Source organism: Babylonia areolata, chromosome 7 (genome assembly GCF_041734735.1).
Source record: "Babylonia areolata isolate BAREFJ2019XMU chromosome 7, ASM4173473v1, whole genome shotgun sequence".
Lineage (NCBI taxonomy): Eukaryota > Metazoa > Mollusca > Gastropoda > Neogastropoda > Buccinidae > Babylonia > Babylonia areolata.
Window position 1 is genome coordinate 47669 of NC_134882.1, and position 20208 is coordinate 67876.

Sequence of the window (20208 nt, forward strand, 5' to 3'; positions counted from 1 at the left end):
GAATCATGCGCTTCTCTTTTAGCTGCTTTTTCAGCAGTTTCATTGTCATGAATGCCCACATGAGAAGGCACCCAACAAAAACTGACCTCAGTCCCTTTAATCCTCAAACAATGTACCAAATGATTTGCCTCAATAACTAGATCAGGTCTTGTTTCAAGGCTAAATAATCCTAGAGCATAAAGTACTGATTTGGAATCAACAATGAATGCTATTTTCGAGAAAACTATTTGATGGTTCACTAAATGTGTGTGTGTGTGTGTGTGTGTGTGTGTGTGTGGAGGATGAGGTATGTGTGTGTATGTATGTCTACACTGTGGGAGCAACGGAATTATTGGAACGTGCGGGTGTGCATATATATATTTTGTGTATATATGTGTGGGGGGTTGGGGGTGGGGGATATGGGCCTATGTGTGTGTGCTTGTACAAGTAAGTGTGTGTGTGTGTGTGCCGTGGAAGCTGCGATGTGTTGCCTAGAAATGAGTGTGTGGAGGAGGGGGGCGGGTGCAGGGTAATGTGTGTGTGTGTGTGTTGGTGCTTTTTTTTTTTTTTTTAATGTGTATTTGATCGTGCTTTCATATCTGTGAAACTGCATGTTTGTTGCATATCTGTTATGCATGTGTATGTGCGTGTATGTGTGAACGTGTGTCTGCATGTTTGACATCTTTTTCCTTATTTATTTATTTGTGTGTGTGTGTGTGTGTGCGCGCGCGCGCCTATAGTAGACTTTATCAAGATTTTGCGCCTTTTAGATATTGTTATTAGTAGTCAGGTCAGGTCATTAGATCTGCTACTGGTAACCTGTAATCCAGTACAACCTGTTCAGGGTCGGGTTGCCGACGACTAAACCGGCACTTCCACCGCTCCCTTCTGGGACTGGTGAGGCGGGTGGCTAGACACCCTTATGGAGATCCATAAAAGGGCGTCGGCTCAGGAGAGCCACCGACAGCCATCTAGCTCCACTGTGCTGTGTGCATGCCACACGCAGTTGGCCCCCGGGGTGTGTCTACCCATGTATGCGAAGTCTGGATCCGGCAGAATATGCGGAAGAAACTTATCAGTTCAACGGAGAGGAAGGCGGTTACAGCAACGCACTGTGGAGTGCAGAGAGCAAGATGAGACACCGAAAGGATATCTTGGTCATCCACTGCATCCGTGCTCATCCTCCAGTCGTCTCGACTTAGTCTTGCCACTGGAAATTGGTGGACCCGGACGAGAGAGTGAGGTCGACGTTGCGCAACTCCTCTTCACTTTAAACAAACTCATCGCGCAAGTCATCAGTCATCCAAAATGACCTCTCATCCTTCATCATTTCATCACCCCCAAGTCCTGTGGCGACAGGCGAGCGACAAAACGACAGGTGTGGGTACACTGGCAGTCGCAGCCGCAGACCTGCACGCAGGCGGCTCAGGCCATAGGGTCGTTCTTCGTCGACAGGAGCAGCGATGGAGCTCGGCAGCCGTCTGAGCGTCTGAGCAGCCCTCTTTAGGAATGCACTGCTCACCTCCCTGGCATGAGGAAGGGGCTAGAAAAGGTGCCCTAAAAATTGCCTGCTCCATATCACCCTGGCCAGCATACCGCGGCTGGCGGGGACCCTACATCAGCGGTCGAAACAAAGAGAATGAAAAGAAAAAAACAAGGATCGTTCCTCTCACCATTGGTGCTTGGAACATAAGGACTCTCCTGGACAGAGATAACGCGGACAGACCCCAAAGGAGAACGGCACTAGTTGCATCCGAACTCGCCAGATACAACATTGACATCGCAGCCTTGAGTGAGACTCGGCTTGCAGGCAAAGGCGAGCTCTGTGAACGGGGATCTGGTTACACCTTCTTCTGGAGTGGACGAGGAAGCGAAGAGCGACGTGAGGCTGGCGTTGGTTTTGCAGTAAAAACAGCACTTGTCAGCAAGCTAGCTGGAATCCCAAAGGGAGTCAACGATAGGCTTATGACCATGAAACTCCCACTGGCATCTGGCCAGAAGCACCTCACCATTGTCAGTGCCTACGCCCCAACCATGACCAACCCGGATGAAGTGAAGGCGAAGTTCTACGAGGACCTTCACTCTGTCATTGCTGCTATCCCTAAAGCAGACAAACTCATCATTCTTGGGGACTTCAATGCTAGAGTTGGCTCTGACTACATCTCCTGGGATGGAGTGATTGGAAAGCACGGTGTGGGCCACTGCAACCCAAATGGATTGCTTTTGCTTCAGACTTGTGCAGAGCACGAACTGCTGATAACCAACACAGTTTTCTGCCTCCCTACCCGTAACAGGACGTCATGGATGCACCCACGCTCAAAGCATTGGCATCTCATCGATTACGTCATCGTCAGGAAAAGGGATAGGCAAGATGTACGTGTAACAAAGACCATGTGCGGTGCCGAGTGTTGGACAGACCATCGCCTTGTAGTCTCGAAGCTGAATATTCGAATCCAGCCCAAGAGACGCCCCCAAGGCCAGAAGGCTCCAAAACGGCTCAACATTGCTAAGCTGAATAACATCACCATCAGACAGTCCTTTGTGGAGCTGCTGGAAGATCGTCTGGAATCCGCCTCTCTGGACAACCAGAATGTGGAGTCTGACTGGAGGACCCTGCGTGAGCTGATCTATAGTACAGCTTCAGAGACCCTGGGACCCATGACCAGAAAGCACAAAGACTGGTTTGATGAAAACTGTGATGAAATCAAGCAGCTTCTGGATGAGAAACGCCGTCTGCATCAAGCCTACCTGAGCAACCCAAAGTCCACATCAAAAAAGGATGCGTACGATGCCATCCGCAGGACTGTTCAGCAGAAGTTACGCCAGATGCAGGATAAGTGGCTGAGTGACAAAGCTGATCAGATCCAGGGATATGCTGACAGGCACGATATGAAGAGGTTCTATGATGCCTTAAAAGAAGTCTACGGCCCCACATCCTCAGGATCATCCCCCGTCCTCAGTGCAGATGGGAATACCTTGATCACCGAGAAGGAGAAAATTCTCGAACGCTGGGCTGAGCACTTCAACAGTGTCTTAAATCGCCCTTCCTTCATAAATGATGAAGCCATAGACCGTCTCCCACAAGTCCCCATCAACGAAGCACTGGATGATCCGCCAACACTTCTTGAGACCCAGAAAGCAATCCGTCTGCTATCCAGTGGCAAAGCACCTGGCTCAGACTCCATACCAGCAGAGGTCTACAAGGATGGAGGCACTGTGCTGACTGAGAAGCTCCATCAGCTGTACTCACTCATGTGGAAAGAAGAGACGATCCCCCAGGATTTCAAAGATGCATCTATCATTCACTTGTACAAGCGAAAGGGGAACCGGCAAGCCTGTGATAACCATCGAGGCATTTCCTTGCTCTCCATCGCAGGCAAGATACTTGCCAGGATCCTACTAAACCGCCTCACAGCACACCTTGACCAAGGTCATTTGCCTGAGAGCCAATGTGGATTCCGGAAGGAGCGCGGAACCACTGACATGGTGTTTGCTGCAAGGCAGCTGCAAGAGAAATGTCAGGAGCAAAATGCTGATCTGTTCTCCACCTATGTCGACCTCACTAAGGCCTTCGACACCGTGAGTAGAGAGGGACTGTGGAAGATCATGGCCAAGTACGGATGCCCTCGGAAATTTATTTCCTTGGTCAGCCAATTCCATGAAGGCATGCAGGCTCGAGTCCAGGACAATGGTGAAACATCTGCTCCTTTTGCTGTCACAAATGGTGTCAAGCAAGGCTGCGTCCTGGCTCCAACGCTGTTCAGCCTCATGTTCTCTGCAATGCTTACTGATGCCTTCAGAGATGGCGATGTTGGAATCGGCCTAAAGTACCGAACAGATGGCAAGCTGTTTAACCTCAGAAGGCTTCAAGCAAAAACGAAGGTCATGACAGACATCATCAGAGACTTTTTGTTTGCTGATGATTGTGCCCTCAATGCTGGATCTGAAGCTGACATGCAACTCAGCGTCAACAAGTTTGCCACTGCCAGCAGGAACTTCGGCCTTACCATCAGCACGAGGAAAACTGAAGTTCTCCATCAGCCAGCCCCAGGGAAACCCTACGTTGAGCCCAACATCACAGTCAACGGTCAGAGACTCAGTGCGGTGGAGCGGTTCACATACCTTGGCAGCACACTGTCACGAAATGCGACCATCGACGATGAAGTGAACGTCAGGATTGCAAGAGCAAGCGCAACTTTTGGTAGACTCAATGCAAATGTCTGGAACAGAAGAGGCATTAGTCTTGAGACCAAGCTAAAGGTCTACAGAGCAGTAGTTCTCCCCACACTACTGTACGCCTGCGAAACTTGGACAGTGTACCAACGACATGCCAAGAAGCTGAACCACTTCCACACAACATGCCTCAGGAAGCTACTGAACATCAAGTGGCAAGACAAGACCCCAGACACAGAGGTGCTCGCAAAAGCCACCCTTCCCAGCATCTTCACCATCCTGATGCAATCCCAGCTTCGCTGGGCTGGACACGTGGCGCGCATGCCAGACCATCGGCTGCCCAAAAGGCTCTTCTATGGCGAGCTGCAACAAGGGAAGAGATCACACGGAGGTCAGAAGAAGCGCTTCAGAGATACTCTGAAAGTCTCTCTTAAAGCGTTTGATATCAACCCTGACTCCTGGGAGGAATCTGCAGTGGACCGTGACAAATGGCGCGCTGCTGTGCACAAAGGCGCCAGGTTGTGCGAGGCCAACAGGACTGCTGCAGCTGTTGAGAAGAGGCAGGCCAGAAAGTCACGGGCAAACAAGCTCCCTGACAATGATATGCCTGTCTTTGTCTGCCCCAACTGTCAGCGAACATTTCGTGCGCAGATTGGACTATTCAGCCATCTGCGCACTCACAGATAGATTCATGAGCATCCTTCACCCCACCCCACCACCACCCTCCCCCCATCCCCCATCCCCCATCTGGATGACAACGATGGTCATCATCGATCTCGATGGACACACCACCAGTAGTAGTAGTATTTTTTATGTATTTATCTATTATTTTTAGTTATTTATTTATATTATTTTATGATTTTTTTTTTATTATTTTTTTAATTTTTATTTTTGTGTGTTATTTTTTACTTTATTTATTTTATTTTATTTATTTTTATTATATATTTTGTTATTTTTTATGTTTTTTTATTTTATTTTATTTCATTTTTCTCAAGGCCTGACTAAGCGCTTTGGGTTACGCTGCTGGTCAGGCATCTGCTTGGCAGATGTGGTGTAGCGTGTATGGATTTGACCGAACGTAGTGACGCCTCCTTGAGCTACTGACAATGATATTGATACTCACTAAGTAGTTCCTTAGTAGTTCCAGCAATCAGCTCAGCCGTGAATATGGAAAGATGTTTTCCAATAAAGTAAGATTTTTCAACTTTAAAAGCAGGAATATAGCAAACCGCACCACATCAAGAACAGATCCATCTGTAAATATATGGAGATGATTCTGATATTTTTCTGCTATTGTAACTCTTTATTGTCTGGTCTGCCTGCTTCATCCATTCAGCCCCTTCAGCGCATACAAAACTCTGCTGCCCGACTCGTCCTCAGAAAGAAAAGATCTGAGCACATCACTCCTCTTTTGCAACATCTCCACTGGCTCCCTGTCTCACACCGAATAAAGTACAAGGTCAGCACTCTATGTTATAGATGCATTCACAAAACTGCCCCTTCCTATCTCTGCGGCTGCCTTCACCTCTACACTCCATCTCGCTCACTACGATCGACCTCGGATCCACTCTGTTTACGCATACACAGATTCAAACACTCGACTATTGGCCGCCGTTCTTTCTCTGTTTCTGGACCTTGCGATTGGAATGAACTTCCTTTTTCGCTTCGTCAAGTCTCCACACTCAGCTCTTTCAAGTCTGGCCTTAAAACCCACCTCTTCCCAAAATAGCCTCCCTTGCCTGCCCTTCCTTGTCTTTAGTTTCTGCAGTATTAGAGTTATGCATGCGTGTGAATGACTGGTGCGAAAGCGCTTTGATTTGTCTCTGCACAAGATCCAGCGCTATATAAATACCATTATTATTATTAATTCTGGCAGTACTTGTCGTGATATTGATGTTTTATTCCTTTTTTGTTTCAGAATAAGTGATATCAAATCTGCTTTCAACATTTCCCAAAAAGGAACAGGAGTATGATGTGGTTTTGCAGCTAACTCTTTCATGTTAACATCAGATTCTTTTAACAAATTTGAAACGTAAGTTGCAACTGTTTCTTGTGATGAAATGACTTTAGCTCTTTTAGGAAAATCAGTGTCAGATGTCACTGTCAGTTCATCAGCAATGAATTTTTTTGTCATTGAAGTGTATCTCACAGCGAATTTTGCTGTTGCTAACCTATGATGTTCATTTAAGGGACGAATTCCGGCTGTTTTGTATGTTTCCTGGTTGGATGCATGAGAGGGCACTTTGGATAGCCTTACAGTGTACACTTTGAATATTTTGTAATAGATATTTAGGTGCACTGAAAAATATTTCTTGTGCATAAGCTATCTTAGGTCTTACAAGGGCCACGGAAAGATAAATCAATGCTTTTGTATCCATTCCCCAGGGTAAGCGGCTTATAATTTTCATAAAATTGATACTTTTTTCCTTGCCTTTGTTAAGATGTAATCAAAGTGAATGTTCCATGTCAGCTCTGAAGTAAGATAAACACCTAAAAACTTCACCACCTGTTTATAATCAATGACGTCACCAAGTAATTTAAGAATGGGTATGTTAGATGGGTTACCACCTGAATTAAACAACATCATACATGTTTTATAAAACTCTCTCTCTCTCTCTCTGTATGTGTGTGTGTGTGCCGGTGTGTGTGTGTGTGTGTGTGTGTGTGATCGGCTTGGCCTTCTCGGGGTAAGATAGGCCGGGTGGGGTGGCGTGAACTGAATGGACGGATATCCTACTGAACACTGACGGAGTACCTATTACACGCTCTCAATGGAGTGGAGGCCGGCCTGAGGGGTGGTGTGGGGTGAGGGATGGGGGTTGGGGGACAGAGAGCGATTTTTCCGGTCCAATGTTCAAACTCATTTTCCCCCTTCGAACACCGGGGCAGCTGGTGGTTTTGATGCTCCATAAACAAACACACTCAGCTCACTGGTAGGGAATCACCACTTCACACCACTTCCACTCTTTTCTTTCACTCGGTCTCTTTCTGCCTTTTCCATATTCTTTCACTGAGTCATCACTTCCGTTCTTATTTTCTGTCTCGCTGTTCCATACACCAACAGTTTTGTCAGAAAGCTGTGATTTTTTTTATATTTCAGAACTGACTTGATAACTGGGCACAATTAAATTGTGTGTGTGTGTGTGTGTGTGTGTGTGTGTGTGTTTTGTTGTTGTTTTTGTTGCTGTTGTTATTGTTATTGTTGTTGTGGGGGTTAGGGGGTGCACGGGAGGGGTAGTACTTCTAGAAGGGGGGCTTGTCACGCTCTTCTGGGAGTGGTTCGTCCTCTATTGGTCCCCACCGGCACCCAGCTCTCACCTATGGGTCCTAGAAGCTGCTAGCGTGCGGCAGCGCCCAACCCCCTAGCAACGGCTTTGACAGGCTGGCTAAACTAGGTGAGGGTAGCCGACAGGTCTCAAACCCTCGGTGAGTAAGGGCTTGTCTACCCAAGCATGTGAATCCGGCGGACTCTGTGGAAGAAACCTTCATGGTTCAACGGAGAGGAAGGCGGTTGCAGCAGAGCACTGTGGAGTGCTGAGGGCAGGATGAGGCACATAGGACATCCTTGTCATCCACTGCATCTGTTTCCATCTCCAGTCGTCTTGACCTCGTCTTGCCACTGGATACAGACGGTCTCGAACAAGAGAGTGAGGTCGACGGTGCGCAACTCCTCCTCACTATAAACAAAGTCATCGCGCAAGTCATCAGTCATGCTTCATCCCATACCATCATTTTCCCCAATCCCTGTAGCGACAGGCGAGCGACGAAGCGACAGGTGTGGGTACACTGGCAGTCGTAGCCGCGGACCTGCACACAGGCGGCTTAGGCCATAGGGTCGTTTTTTCACCGACTGGAGCAGCGGTGGAGATCGGCAGCCCCCTGAGCGACTGAGCAGCCCTCTTCAGGACAGCACTGCTCACCTCCATGGCATGAGGAAGGGGCTAGAAAAGGTGCCCTAAACATTGCCTGCTCCACACCACCCTAGTCAGCATACCGCGGCTGACGGGGACCCTACTCAAGCGGTCGACACACAAAGGAAAGAAAGAAGAAAACAAGGAGCACCCCATTGACCATTGCCACATGGAACGTGCGTACACTTCTGGACAGAGGCGACTCAGACAGACCACAGAGACGCACAGCACTCATTGCGAGTGAACTAGCCAGGTACAAAATCCACATCGCTGCTTTAAGTGAGACCAGACTGGCAGAAGAAGGCGAACTCTGTGAGCGAGGCGCAGGCTACACATTCTTTTGGAGTGGTCGCGGACCTGAAGAGAGACGTGAGGCTGGAGTTGGCTTTGCAGTGAAGACAACCCTCGTTGGCAAGCTGGCTGGCCCCCCGAAAGGAGTGAACGATCGCCTGATGACGATGAAACTCCCTTTATGCAACGGGAAGAAGTTTACCACCATTGTCAGCGCCTATGCGCCCACCATGACCAACCCGGATGAGATCAAGGACAAGTTCTACGAGGACCTGAATGCTGTCATCACCGCTGTTCCCAATGCAGACAAGCTCATCATTCTTGGTGACTTTAACGCGAGAGTTGGCTGTGACAGCACCTCCTGGGAAAGCGTGAGTGAGAAGCATGGGGTTGGCAACTGTAACAGCAATGGTCAACTACTTCTCCAGGCATGTGCTGAGCACGACCTTCTTATCACAAACACCGTCTTCTGCCTCCCTACCCGTAACAGGACGTCATGGATGCATCCTCGCTCTGGGCATTGGCATCTCATCAACTTTGTCATCGTCAGGAAGAGGGACAGGCAGGACGTACGAGTCACGAGGGCCATGTGCGGCGCCGAGTGCTGGACAGACCACCGCCTTATCGTCTCCAAACTCAACCTCCGCATCCAGCCCAAGAGACAGCCTCAGGGCATGAAAGCACCCACACGCCTGAATGTCAGCAAGCTGGAGCTAGGCAACATCAAGCAGAGCTTTGCTGACACCCTGGAGGAACGCCTTGAGTCCACCGTGCTAGACAACCAGAATGTGGAGGCAGCATGGGACGCACTGCATGAGACGGTGTACAACACTGCCATGGAGTGCCTGGGGCCTTCTGCCAGGAAGCACAAAGACTGGTTTGATGAGAACTGCACTGAGATCAAGCAGCTGCTGGAAGACAAACGCCAAGCCTACAGAGCTCACATTGAAGATCCCAAGTCACAGTCAAAGAAAGACATACTGAAGAGCGCACGCAGCACCATCCAGCTGAAGCTGCGGCAGGTGCAGGATTCCTGGTTGAGCAACAAAGCTGATGAGATCCAGGGCTTTGCAGACAGGAACGACATGAAGAACTTCTATAACAGCCTGAAAGAAGTTTACGGTCCCACCACCTCCGGATCTGCTCCACTCCTCAGTGCTGATGGTTCTACCCTAATCACTGACAAGGACGGGATCCTTGAGAGATGGGCTGAACACTTTGACGGTGTACTGAACCGCCCCTCCACCATCAATGATGAAGCCATCGACCGACTCCCCCAGGTGCCAGTCAGTGAGTCGTTGGATGCTATTCCAACTTTGGAGGAGACCCAGAAAGCTATCCGTCTGCTATCCAATGGCAAAGCCCCTGGCTCAGACTCCATTCCAGCTGAGGTCTACAAAGAAGGTGGTATGGCGCTGACTGAGAAGCTTCATCAGCTGTTCCAGCTCATCTGGCAGCATGAGGCAGTTCCACAGAACTTCAAAGACGCTTCCATCATACACCTGTACAAGCGCAAAGGAAATCGTCAGGCCTGTGACAACCATCGTGGAATATCCCTGCTGTCCGTTGCAAGCAAGACTCTGGCCAGAGTGCTACTCAACCATCTCATAGCGCACCTTGAGCAAGGTCTCCTACCAGAGAGCCAGTGTGGCTTCCGGAAAGAACGCGGGACTATTGACACGGTGTTTGCTGCCAGGCAGCTCCAGGAGAAGTGTCAGGAACAGAACGCCGACCTTTACTCCACGTATGTCGATCTGACCAAGGCCTTTGATACTGTTAGCAGAGATGGCCTTTGGAGAATCATGGCGAAGTACGGATGTCCCAGAAAGTTCATCACTATCATACGGCAACTACACGATGGGATGCTGGCCCGAGTCCAAGACAATGGAGAGACTTCAGAACCATTCCCTGTCTCCAACGGAGTCAAGCAAGGGTGTGTTCTTGCCCCCACCCTGTTCAGTCTCATGTTTTCAGCTATGCTGACAGATGCCTTCAGAGACGCTGACGTAGGCATTGGCATCAGGTACCCCACAGATGGCTCACTCTTCAACCTCAGGAGGCTTCAAGCAAAAACCAAGTTGAGGACAGACACCGTCAACGACTTCCTGTTTGCTGATGACTGCGCTCTCAACGCTGCCTCCAAAGCAGACATGCAACACAGCGTCGACAAGTTCTCTGCTGCCTGTGACAACTTTGGCCTCACAATCAGCACAAAGAAGACTGAGGTGATGCACCAGCCAGCTCCAGGAAAGCCTTACGTTGAACCAAACATATTCATCAACGGGCAACGACTGAACATGGTGGAAAAGTTCACATACCTGGGCAGTACACTCTCTCGCGCAATTGACATCGACGACGAGGTGAATGCCAGACTCGCCAAAGCCAGCGCTGCCTTCGGCAGACTCCATAAGAACGTTTGGAACAGGAGAGGCATCACTCTGGAGACGAAGCTCAAAGTATACAAGGCCATAGTTCTCACTACACTGCTCTATGGATGTGAATCATGGACGGTCTACAAACGCCACGCCAAAAAGCTGAACCACTTCCACACCACCAGCCTCAGAAAACTTCTCGGCATAAAATGGCAAGAGAAGATCCCTGACACAGAGGTGCTCACTCGTGCAAACTTGCCCAGCATCTACACCATCTTGATGCAGGCCCAGCTGCGCTGGGCAGGCCATGTAGTTCGCATGCCAGACCACCGGCTCCCCAAGAAACTGCTGTACGGCGAACTCCAACATGGCAAGCGCTCCCATGGAGGCCAAAAGAAGCGCTTCAAAGACACTCTGAAAGCTTCTCTAAAGGCCTTCAACATCAGCCACGACACATGGGAGCTGAATGCAATGGACAGACCAAAGTGGCGTTCAACTGTCCACAAAGGTGCCAAATCCTGCGAGGCCAACATATTCGCTGCAGCAGAGCAACACAGACGGGCCAGGAAAAGCAGTGCCAGCAAGTCCCCGACAGCCGCCACCATCCCCTGTCCACACTGCGTCAGAACCTTCTGGGCACGGATTGGCCTGACCAGTCATCTGCGCACCCACAGAGCTCAACCCACCCACCCCAGGATGACTAGATGGTCTTCGTCGATCCCGACGGACGAACCATACATATATTGTTGCGTTTGTTGTTGTTTTGTTCTTAGGATGTATGAGGTGCTCAACGGCATTTTTTGTGGTTTGGTATGCCTGTATTTGCCTATTTTCAGTCAGTGTTTATCATTGTGACGTGTGCCGAGTATTTTGAGTTGGACAAACAACACTAGAACACTGGCAATGAAGTTTTCTTATAACTATAATTAACACAGCTTGTAACAAAACACAACCAGCAGACCGTTGAACTAACTCTCGAAACGCGATCTCGCATGCGGTCAAGGGAATTAGAAGTTAAAAGACAAGTGCAAGAAATTATGTCTTTCAAGCCTCCGACTGACTGATTTTAGCAAACCAGAGCAATGGCCCACATGGTGTCAAAGGTTCCTAGGATACAGAACAGCAACCAAGTTGATGAGAGAAACATTTGATGTGCAGACCAGTTCATTAATTTATAGCATGGGTGCAGATGCAGAAAAGATTTACAGTACTTTTACTGTTCATTCTGGACATCGTGACGGACAAGATCCACCACCAAATGAAGCAGACACGAAGTTCGATGACGTCATTCGTATGTTTGACGAACATTTCAACCCGAAAGTGAATGTTATTCATGAGCGAGCTATTTTTCACCAACGTTGTCAGCGTTCTGATGAGAATGTTGAAACATACATACGAGTACTGTATGACCTTGCTGAGTTTCCAGATAAAAAGTCAGCTATACGTGATAGACTGGTTGTTAGCTTGATAGACTAACAACACTAGAACACTGGCAATGAAGTTTTCTTATAACTATAACACAGCTTGTAACAAAACACATCCAGCAGACCGTTGAACTAACTCTCGAAACGCGATCTCGCATGCGAGACTCGAAAAAGAAAGGACGACTCGTGTCGTCTGCAATGTGACATCATCTTACAATCATGTATGGTTATATCATGTTCACTGAGGTAAGTTGTGGTTTCAGTTCTATTGATTATTTCTTCTTCTTCTTCCTAGCATTATTATTATCATCATCATTGTTATCATCATTATTATTTGGCAAAAAAACAAACAAACAAACAAACAACAACAACATCAACAAAACAAACAAAAAATCAACCTGACAGAATGGTCAACGTCTGAGGCATGTCCAAGTTTGTGTCGGTGTGTGTGTGTGTGTGTGTGTGTGTGTGACACACTGGCTCAACGATTCATGGGGCCTTTCGCTGAGTTCCAAGTTTGACAGGCACCGACCCACTGCCTGCATTCTGTTCTCTGATAAGCGTTGAGCTATATGACATCTGTGCAATCTGCGTAAAAGGTGAAGAAAAGTTTGTTGATGAATAATTGATAGTGCTTGACGCAGTAAAGCACTTGTTTTGCTTGTTGTGAAAACGCACAACGACATTGGCCTTGACCTGGTCAACTTTTATAAGTTCCATAGCGTCAGTCTTATCATCAACACATACCACAAGCCCTCTCAAAATCCTTCAGCATCCACGGGGACCCGAGGATCGCACCCAGCAGCGTACCACCTCTCCAACTGCAGGACGCTGTACAGACAAAAATCTTTCTTTCCCCGAACCATAACAAACTGGAACAGCCTTCCTGCTGAGATTGCCCTCAGCCCAACCCTGGAAGGCTTCAAATCCCAAATCTGATCACCTCCCCCCCGCCCCCCATCCTCTGGCCCAGCAACCTCTACCTCAGGAAACCTCAAAATACTCAACCCCCCCTTATAGTCTACAGAATCTTCACAATGATGAAGGCGGTAGTCAAGGGAAAGAAGAAGAAGAAGACCACAAACATAATCTATTCCCATTTGTCTGATATTCTCACACGGAGCTCAAATGAAAAAATCGATTTGAGGACTGGGTATTTGCAGTTTGTCAGCCAGTGTTTTACACAAAATTAACAGCCTTATCAGACGACGGATAATGATTTTCGAGTTGCAATAAAGATATGGGTAAAAGTATCCCAAGACAAACAAACGTTTAAGATTAACAGTTGTTTGTTTTGCTTCCATGTCCACATGAGTGGTTTGCTTACCTGTTGTTTTGAGAGTTGCTAAGGAAGTAAGGACGAAAAGCTTCCGCCTTGCCTTCGTGTGCTTGAAGCCGCGCAGTTGTGTCGATTACTGCACACACGGAGAAAATGTGATTAAGCTTTGTGAACTTGATAGTGTGTTTCAGTTTTCCAAATCCTTTTGGGGTGTTTACCTATCCTCATTCTTTACAGTAACAAGTAAGATACACAGGTCTGTAGAAAAAGGCGAGGCTCAAGTGCAACACGAACTGATTCCTGGACAGAGATCTACTCATCTGTATTCCAAATTAAATGTCGCTTAACTCTGTGCTTTAACTAACGACCGTAGTTAGGAGACAGTTCACGAATTAAAGCCTGTCACCCAGACGTTTTTGTTATCATTTTAGCTGCATCAATTGTTACCCGTTTACAGTGATTGCTTTTCTTTTATTTCAGCAGCGTCATGGTTGAATAGTCGACTTTCGACTTGCCAAGACCTCATTAGTTAGGTCAGGCCGAGGCAAAAGTGGTGGGAACAGGGATTAAGTTTTCTAATCAAGTCCAGTCGTCACCATGTCTGTGAAGAAGAAATCCACAGAAGGTAACACAGCAATGATAATGCTTGTTTGTATTGTCCACATTTACACAGTTGTTTGGCAGGCACTCATGTCACCATGTACTCTTCTTCTTCCTGAAACACACACACACACACACACACACACACACACACACACATACTCACACACACACCCAACACACATGCATCACTCACACTTACACACACACACACACACATGAGAAATGTAACCTGAATTATGCATAACACAAGCACACCAAAATGCATTTGTCCATGACACATACCATATATCATGCTTGCTTGCACAGAGTATATGCACACATGTACACACACACACACACACACACACACACACACACTTGAAATGAACTTTATTGTGTGTAAAGTGTTAATAAAAAAAAAGATGTTTAATTGTGTATAATTCCCCGTGTTTTCATTTTAGTTCATAATACCCACTGCTGTTTTTGATTCAATATTGTTATTGCAATTTGTGAATAATTTCCAAACAAGAATTATTCACAGTGTCAAAGTTTAGAGTTATGGGCCAGTGTCACAGTTTGGAGTTATACAGCATTGTTGCAGTTTGTAAGTTGTGTTGAAACAGTATAACTTTTATCAAAATAGACCAGCAGCATATAATCCATATTTGAAGCCACAAGAATAGTGTGTGAATAACTATGAACTTGCATTCAAGTTGTGGAACCATTCTGATTCATTTATTGATTAGTAAATCAAACAGAAAACATAACCAAATTAAACAGAAAGTGCTCCATAACGGCATAAGCATTCATGTCACCAGTGTCTTCTTCTTTCCCTTGACTACCGCCTTCATCATTGTGAAGATTCTGACAGTCACTGACAAGATCTTATTGGCTCAAGAACTGTAAAACATCTGTTTAAAACTTTTCAAAGTGCATCTTAGTAATAGCATTTCATTAAAAACAACAACAAAAAACCAACTCTCAAGATAACAGTAATAAAAACAAACTTCTATTAGCATTGAAATCATTCTATATTTGTTATGTATGCATGTTGATTTACTGTGATTATAATATATTATTTATGTAACATCACTACAAATTAAATGGTCTTTTTGCTGGCAATAAAGTATTCTGTATTCTGTAATATGATACGGTTTTGAAACTATATGATGCCTTCTGATCCCTTGAATCAGCACATTTCTGTTGTGGTTCCAGTGCATGGCAGTCTCAAAAGGAGACCAAAGGTCCTGTGCTAAATATAGGGCATTAGTCAGTGCTGTGTGTGTAGGCTTGTTCAAACTGTGTACATTATGCATTATGCATGTGCTCCAGAAGTGGGACACATTCCACAAGGCAAGGGAAAGAAGGGACAGGGACAGACAGGAGAGACACACTGAAAGATATGTATTTTCAACAGTTCTGCTAGAGACACACTGAAAGATATATATTTTCAATAGTTCTGCTAGAGACACACTGAAAGATATGTATTTTCAACAGTTGTTCTGCTAGAGACACACTGAAAGATATGTATTTTCAATAGTTTTTCTGCTAGAGACACACTGAAAGATATGTATTTTCAACAGTTCTTCTGCTGGAGACACACTGAAAGATATATATTTTCAACAGTTCTGCTAGAGACACAGTGAAAGATATGTATTTTCAACAGTTGTTCTGCTAGAGACACACTGAAAGATATGTATTTTCAACAGTTCTGCTAGAGACACACTGAAAGATATATATTTTCAACAGTTCTTCTGCTAGAGACACACTGAAAGATATGTATTTTCAACAGTGTTTCTGGTAGAGACACACTGAAAGATATGCATTTTCAATTGTTTTTCTGCTAGAGACACACTGAAAGATATATATTTTCAACAGTTCTTCTGCTAGAGACACACTGAAAGATATATATTTTCAACAGTTCTGCTAGAGACACACTGAAAGATATGTACTTTCAACAGTTTTTCTGCTAGAGACACACTGAAAGATATATATTTTCAACAGTTTTTCTGCTAGAGACACACTGAAAGATATGTATTTTCAACAGTTTTTCTGCTAGAGACACACTGAAAGATATATATTTTCAACAGTTTTTCTGCTAGAGACACACTGAAAGATATATATTTTCAACAGTTCTGCTAGAGACACACTGAAAGATATATATTTTCAACAGTTCTTCTGCTAGAGACACACTGAAAGATATGTATTTTCAACAGTTCTTCTGGTAGAGACACACTGAAAGATATGTACTTTCAACAGTTTTTCTGCTAGAGACACACTGAAAGATATATATTTTCAACAGTTTTTTTTGCTAGAGACACACTGAAAGATATGTATTTTCAACAGTTCTGCTAGAGGCACACTGAAAGATATGTATTTTCAACAGTTTTTCTGCTAGAGACACACTGAAAGATATATATTTTCAACAGTTTTTCTGCTAGAGACACACTGAAGGATATATATTTTCAACAGTTTTTCTGCTAGAGACACACTGAAAGATATGTATTTTCAACAGTTCTGCTAGAGACACACTGAAAGATATATATTTTCAACAGTTTTTCTGCTAGAGACACACTGAAAGATATGTATTTTCAACAGTTTTTCTGCTAGAGACACACTGAAAGATATATATTTTCAACAGTTTTTCTGCTAGAGACACACTGAAAGATATATATTTTCAACAGTTTTTCTGCTAGAGACACACTGAAAGATGTGTATTTTCAACAGTTTTTCTGCTAGAGACACACTGAAAGATATATATTTTCAACATATCAGCTCCACACTGTTAACAGTGTCTGAGGTCCCATATCAGCTCCACACTGTTAACAGGGACTGAGGTCCCATATCAGCTCCACACTGTTAAGAGTGTCTGAGGTCCCATATCAGCTCAACACTGTTAACAGTGTCTGAGACCCCATATCAGCTCCACACTGTTAACAGTGACTGAGATCCCATATCATCTCCACACTGTTAAGAGTGTCTGAAGTCCCATATCAGCTTCACACTGTTAACAGTGACTGAGGTCCCATATCATCTCCACACTGTTAAGAGTGTCTGAGGTCCCATACCAGCTCCACACTGTTAACAGTGACTGAGGTCCCATACCAGCTCCACACTGTTAACAGGGACTGAGGTCCCATATCATCTCCACACTGTTAAGAGTGTCTGAGGTCCCATATCAGCTCCACACTGTTAACATATCAGCTCCACACTGTTAACAGTGTCTGAGGTCCCATATCAGCTCCACACTGTTAACAGGGACTGAGGTCCCATATCAGCTCCACACTGTTAACAGTGTCTGAGGTCCCATATCAGCTCCACACTGTTAACATATCAGCTCCACACTGTTAACAGTGACTGAGACCCCATATCAGCTCCACACTGTTAACAGGGACTGAGGTCCCATATCAGCTCCACACTGTTAACAGGGACTGAGGTCCAATACCAGCCTTGTGTTGTGTTATTGGGAAAGGCACTTCACTCTCATTTTCCTCACTCTACCCAGGTGTGTGCAGGTACCTGACCACCTTGGTAAGGTTAAAAATCTGTGGAATAAGAAGATTCAGCCCCTTCCTCCTATGTTGAGCCCAAGACGTGGTGAGGATTCAGCCTTTCCTTCCTGTGTTGAGCCCTAGACGTGGTGAGGATTGAGCCTTTCCTTCCTATGTTGAGCCCTAGACATGGTGAGGATTCAGCCCCTTCCTCCTATGTTGAGCCCTAGACATGGTGAGGATTCAGCCCCTTCCTCCTATGTTGAGCCCTAGACATGGTGAGGATTCAGCCCCTTCCTCCTATGTTGAGCCCTAGACGTGGTGAGGATTGAGCCTTTCCTTCCTGTGTTGAGCCCTGGACATGGTGAGGATTCAGCCTTTCTTCCTGTGTTGAGCCCTAGACATGGTGAGGATTCAGCCTTTCCTTCCTGTGTTGAGCCCTAGACATGGTGAGGATTCAGCCTTTCCTTCCTGTGTTGAGCCCTAGACATGGTGAGGATTCAGCCCCTTCCTCCTATGTTGAGCCCTAGACGTGGTGAGGATTCAGCCCCTTCCTCCTATGTTGAGCCCTAGACGTGGTGAGGATTGAGCCTTTCCTTCCTGTGTTGAGCCCTAGACATGGTGAGGATTCAGCCCCTTCCTCCTATGTTGAGCCCTAGACGTGGTGAGGATTCAGCCTTTCCTTCCTGTGTTGAGCCCTAGACGTGGTGAGGATTCAGCCCCTTCCTCCTATGTTGAGCCCTAGACGTGGTGAGGATTCAGCCTTTCCTTCCTGTGTTGAGCCCTAGACGTGGTGAGGATTCAGCCCCTTCCTCCTATGTTGAGCCCTAGACGTGGTGAGGATACAGCCCTTCCTTCCAGTGTTGAGCCCTGGCCATGGTGAGGATTCAGCCCCTTCCTCCTATGTTGAGCCCTAGACATGGTGAGGATTCAGCCTTTCCTTCCTGTGTTGAGCCCTGGAAATGGTGAGGATTCAGCCCCTTCCTTCCTGTGTTGAGCCCTAGACATGGTGAGGATTCAGCCTTTCCTTCCTGTGTTGAGCCCTAGACATAGTGAGGATTCAGCCCCTTCCTTCCTGTGTTGAGCCCTAGACGTGGTGAGGGTTCAGCCCCTTCATCCTGTGTTGAGCCCTGGACATGGTGAGGATTCAGCCTTTCCTTCCTGTGTTGAGCCCTAGACATGGTGAGGATTCAGCCTTTCCTTCCTATGTTCAGCCCTAGACATGGTGAGGATTCAGCCTTTCCTTCCTATGTTGAGCCTTGGACATGGTGAGGATTCAGCCCCTTCCTATGTCAAGCTCTAGACATGGTGTATATGAATTCACAGCCCCTATGGCTGGAAAAGGATTATGGACCTTTTTTCAGGTTTGAGTGTCCTGACTTGTTCTGACTCCTCTTTTCTGGGTCAAGTTTTTGTTGTTCACCATTTTTGTTAATTATGACACAGATGTGGAAATCCAGGTGAGAGTTTTGAGGCTGATTGTGAGCCATTCTATTGCCATGTATGTGCAGGTCAAGGTGGAGGTTTGGAGGTGACATTTGATGCAGAAGAAGCTTTCACCTTGGGCTGCATTCCTCTTGACAAGCTGCAAGCAATTCTGAAGGTGAGCAATATTGGCATTTGGAATAATCACTGGAAGAGGAAGGTGGTAGGAGGACAGAGGGATTATTATCGGTAATAAGTGTAAGTGAAGAAACATCTAGCCAGTGGATGACCCATTGCAAAAATTAGAACCTGTATCAAAGGGAAGGCTTTGGGCCATACTTTTTGTTGTCAAAATAAAGGGGACACAATTTGTGAAGGGGAACTGTAAAAAGGGACTATGGAAGTCAAAGTTGTAAGATACTGCAAAAGGTTCTATTGTCATGTTTCCATGTTTGAAGGTAAACATTTCATTATTTCAGTTTTGTCTGACAATGGAAGTCAAAGTTGTAAGATACTGAAAAGGTTCAATTCTCATGTTTCCATGTTTGAAGGTAAACATTTAATTATTTCAGTCTTGTCTGACTATGGAAGTCAAAGTTGTAAGATAGTGAAAGGTTCTGTTCTCATGTTTCCATGTTTGAAGGTAGACATTTCATTATTTCAGTCTTGTCTGACTATGGAAGTCAGAGTTGTAAGATACTGAAAAGGTTCTATTGTCATGTTTCCATGTTTGAAGGTAAACATTTCATTATTTCAGTCTTGTCTGACTATGGAAGTCAAAGTTGTAAGATACTGAAAAGGTTCTATTGTCATGTTTCCATGTTTGAAGGTAAACATTTCATTATTTCAGTCTTGTCTGACTATGGAAGTCAAAGTTGTAAGATACTGAAAAGGTTCTCTTGTCATGTTTCCATGTTTGAAGGTAAACATTTCATTATTTCAGTCTTGTCTGTTCCCCACCCCCCACCCCCACCCCTTTTTCTTTTTTTTTTTTTAAATCATACTGACGTTTTGATTTTTCAAATGCACACTCAGCCCTCTCATTTTCTTCGACAGGATTACACTTATTTAAATCCCCCCACCCCACCCCACCCCCACATTTACAACCAGTGAACCAAACAACAACACACACATTTTAGACAGTTCATGAATACTGTATTTCATGTTATAATGTGTATTATTTTCTGTTTTTATAATGTTGCTTAACAGTGGATATCACTGTGAAAGATGTAGTATCACACAATCAAAGCTATTTATCAGTGTCATGCTGAGATATCATTT

The 20208-nt window shown here is 45.7% G+C and overlaps 1 protein-coding gene across 7 annotated transcripts in view; it reads left to right on the forward strand.

Moving 5' to 3' along the window:
- Positions 1-13513: 13513 nt before the first annotated feature.
- Positions 13514-20208, forward strand: part of LOC143283637 (uncharacterized) — a 393825-nt gene continuing 387130 nt past the window's right edge. For 4 of the 7 annotated variants that reach the window (XR_013055424.1, XR_013055425.1, XR_013055423.1 and 1 more), the window contains exons 1-2: positions 13522-14054; positions 19014-19105. Coding sequence is in view for 4 of the 7 variants with exons in the window: in XM_076589819.1 (XP_076445934.1) it covers positions 14027-14054; positions 19014-19105 (120 nt within the window). In the remaining 3 variants the exon portion in view is untranslated. Of the gene's footprint in view, positions 14055-19013; positions 19106-20208 lie in introns of all 7 variants that reach the window. The other 3 variants (XM_076589820.1, XM_076589821.1, XM_076589823.1) reach the window with 3 other exon arrangements.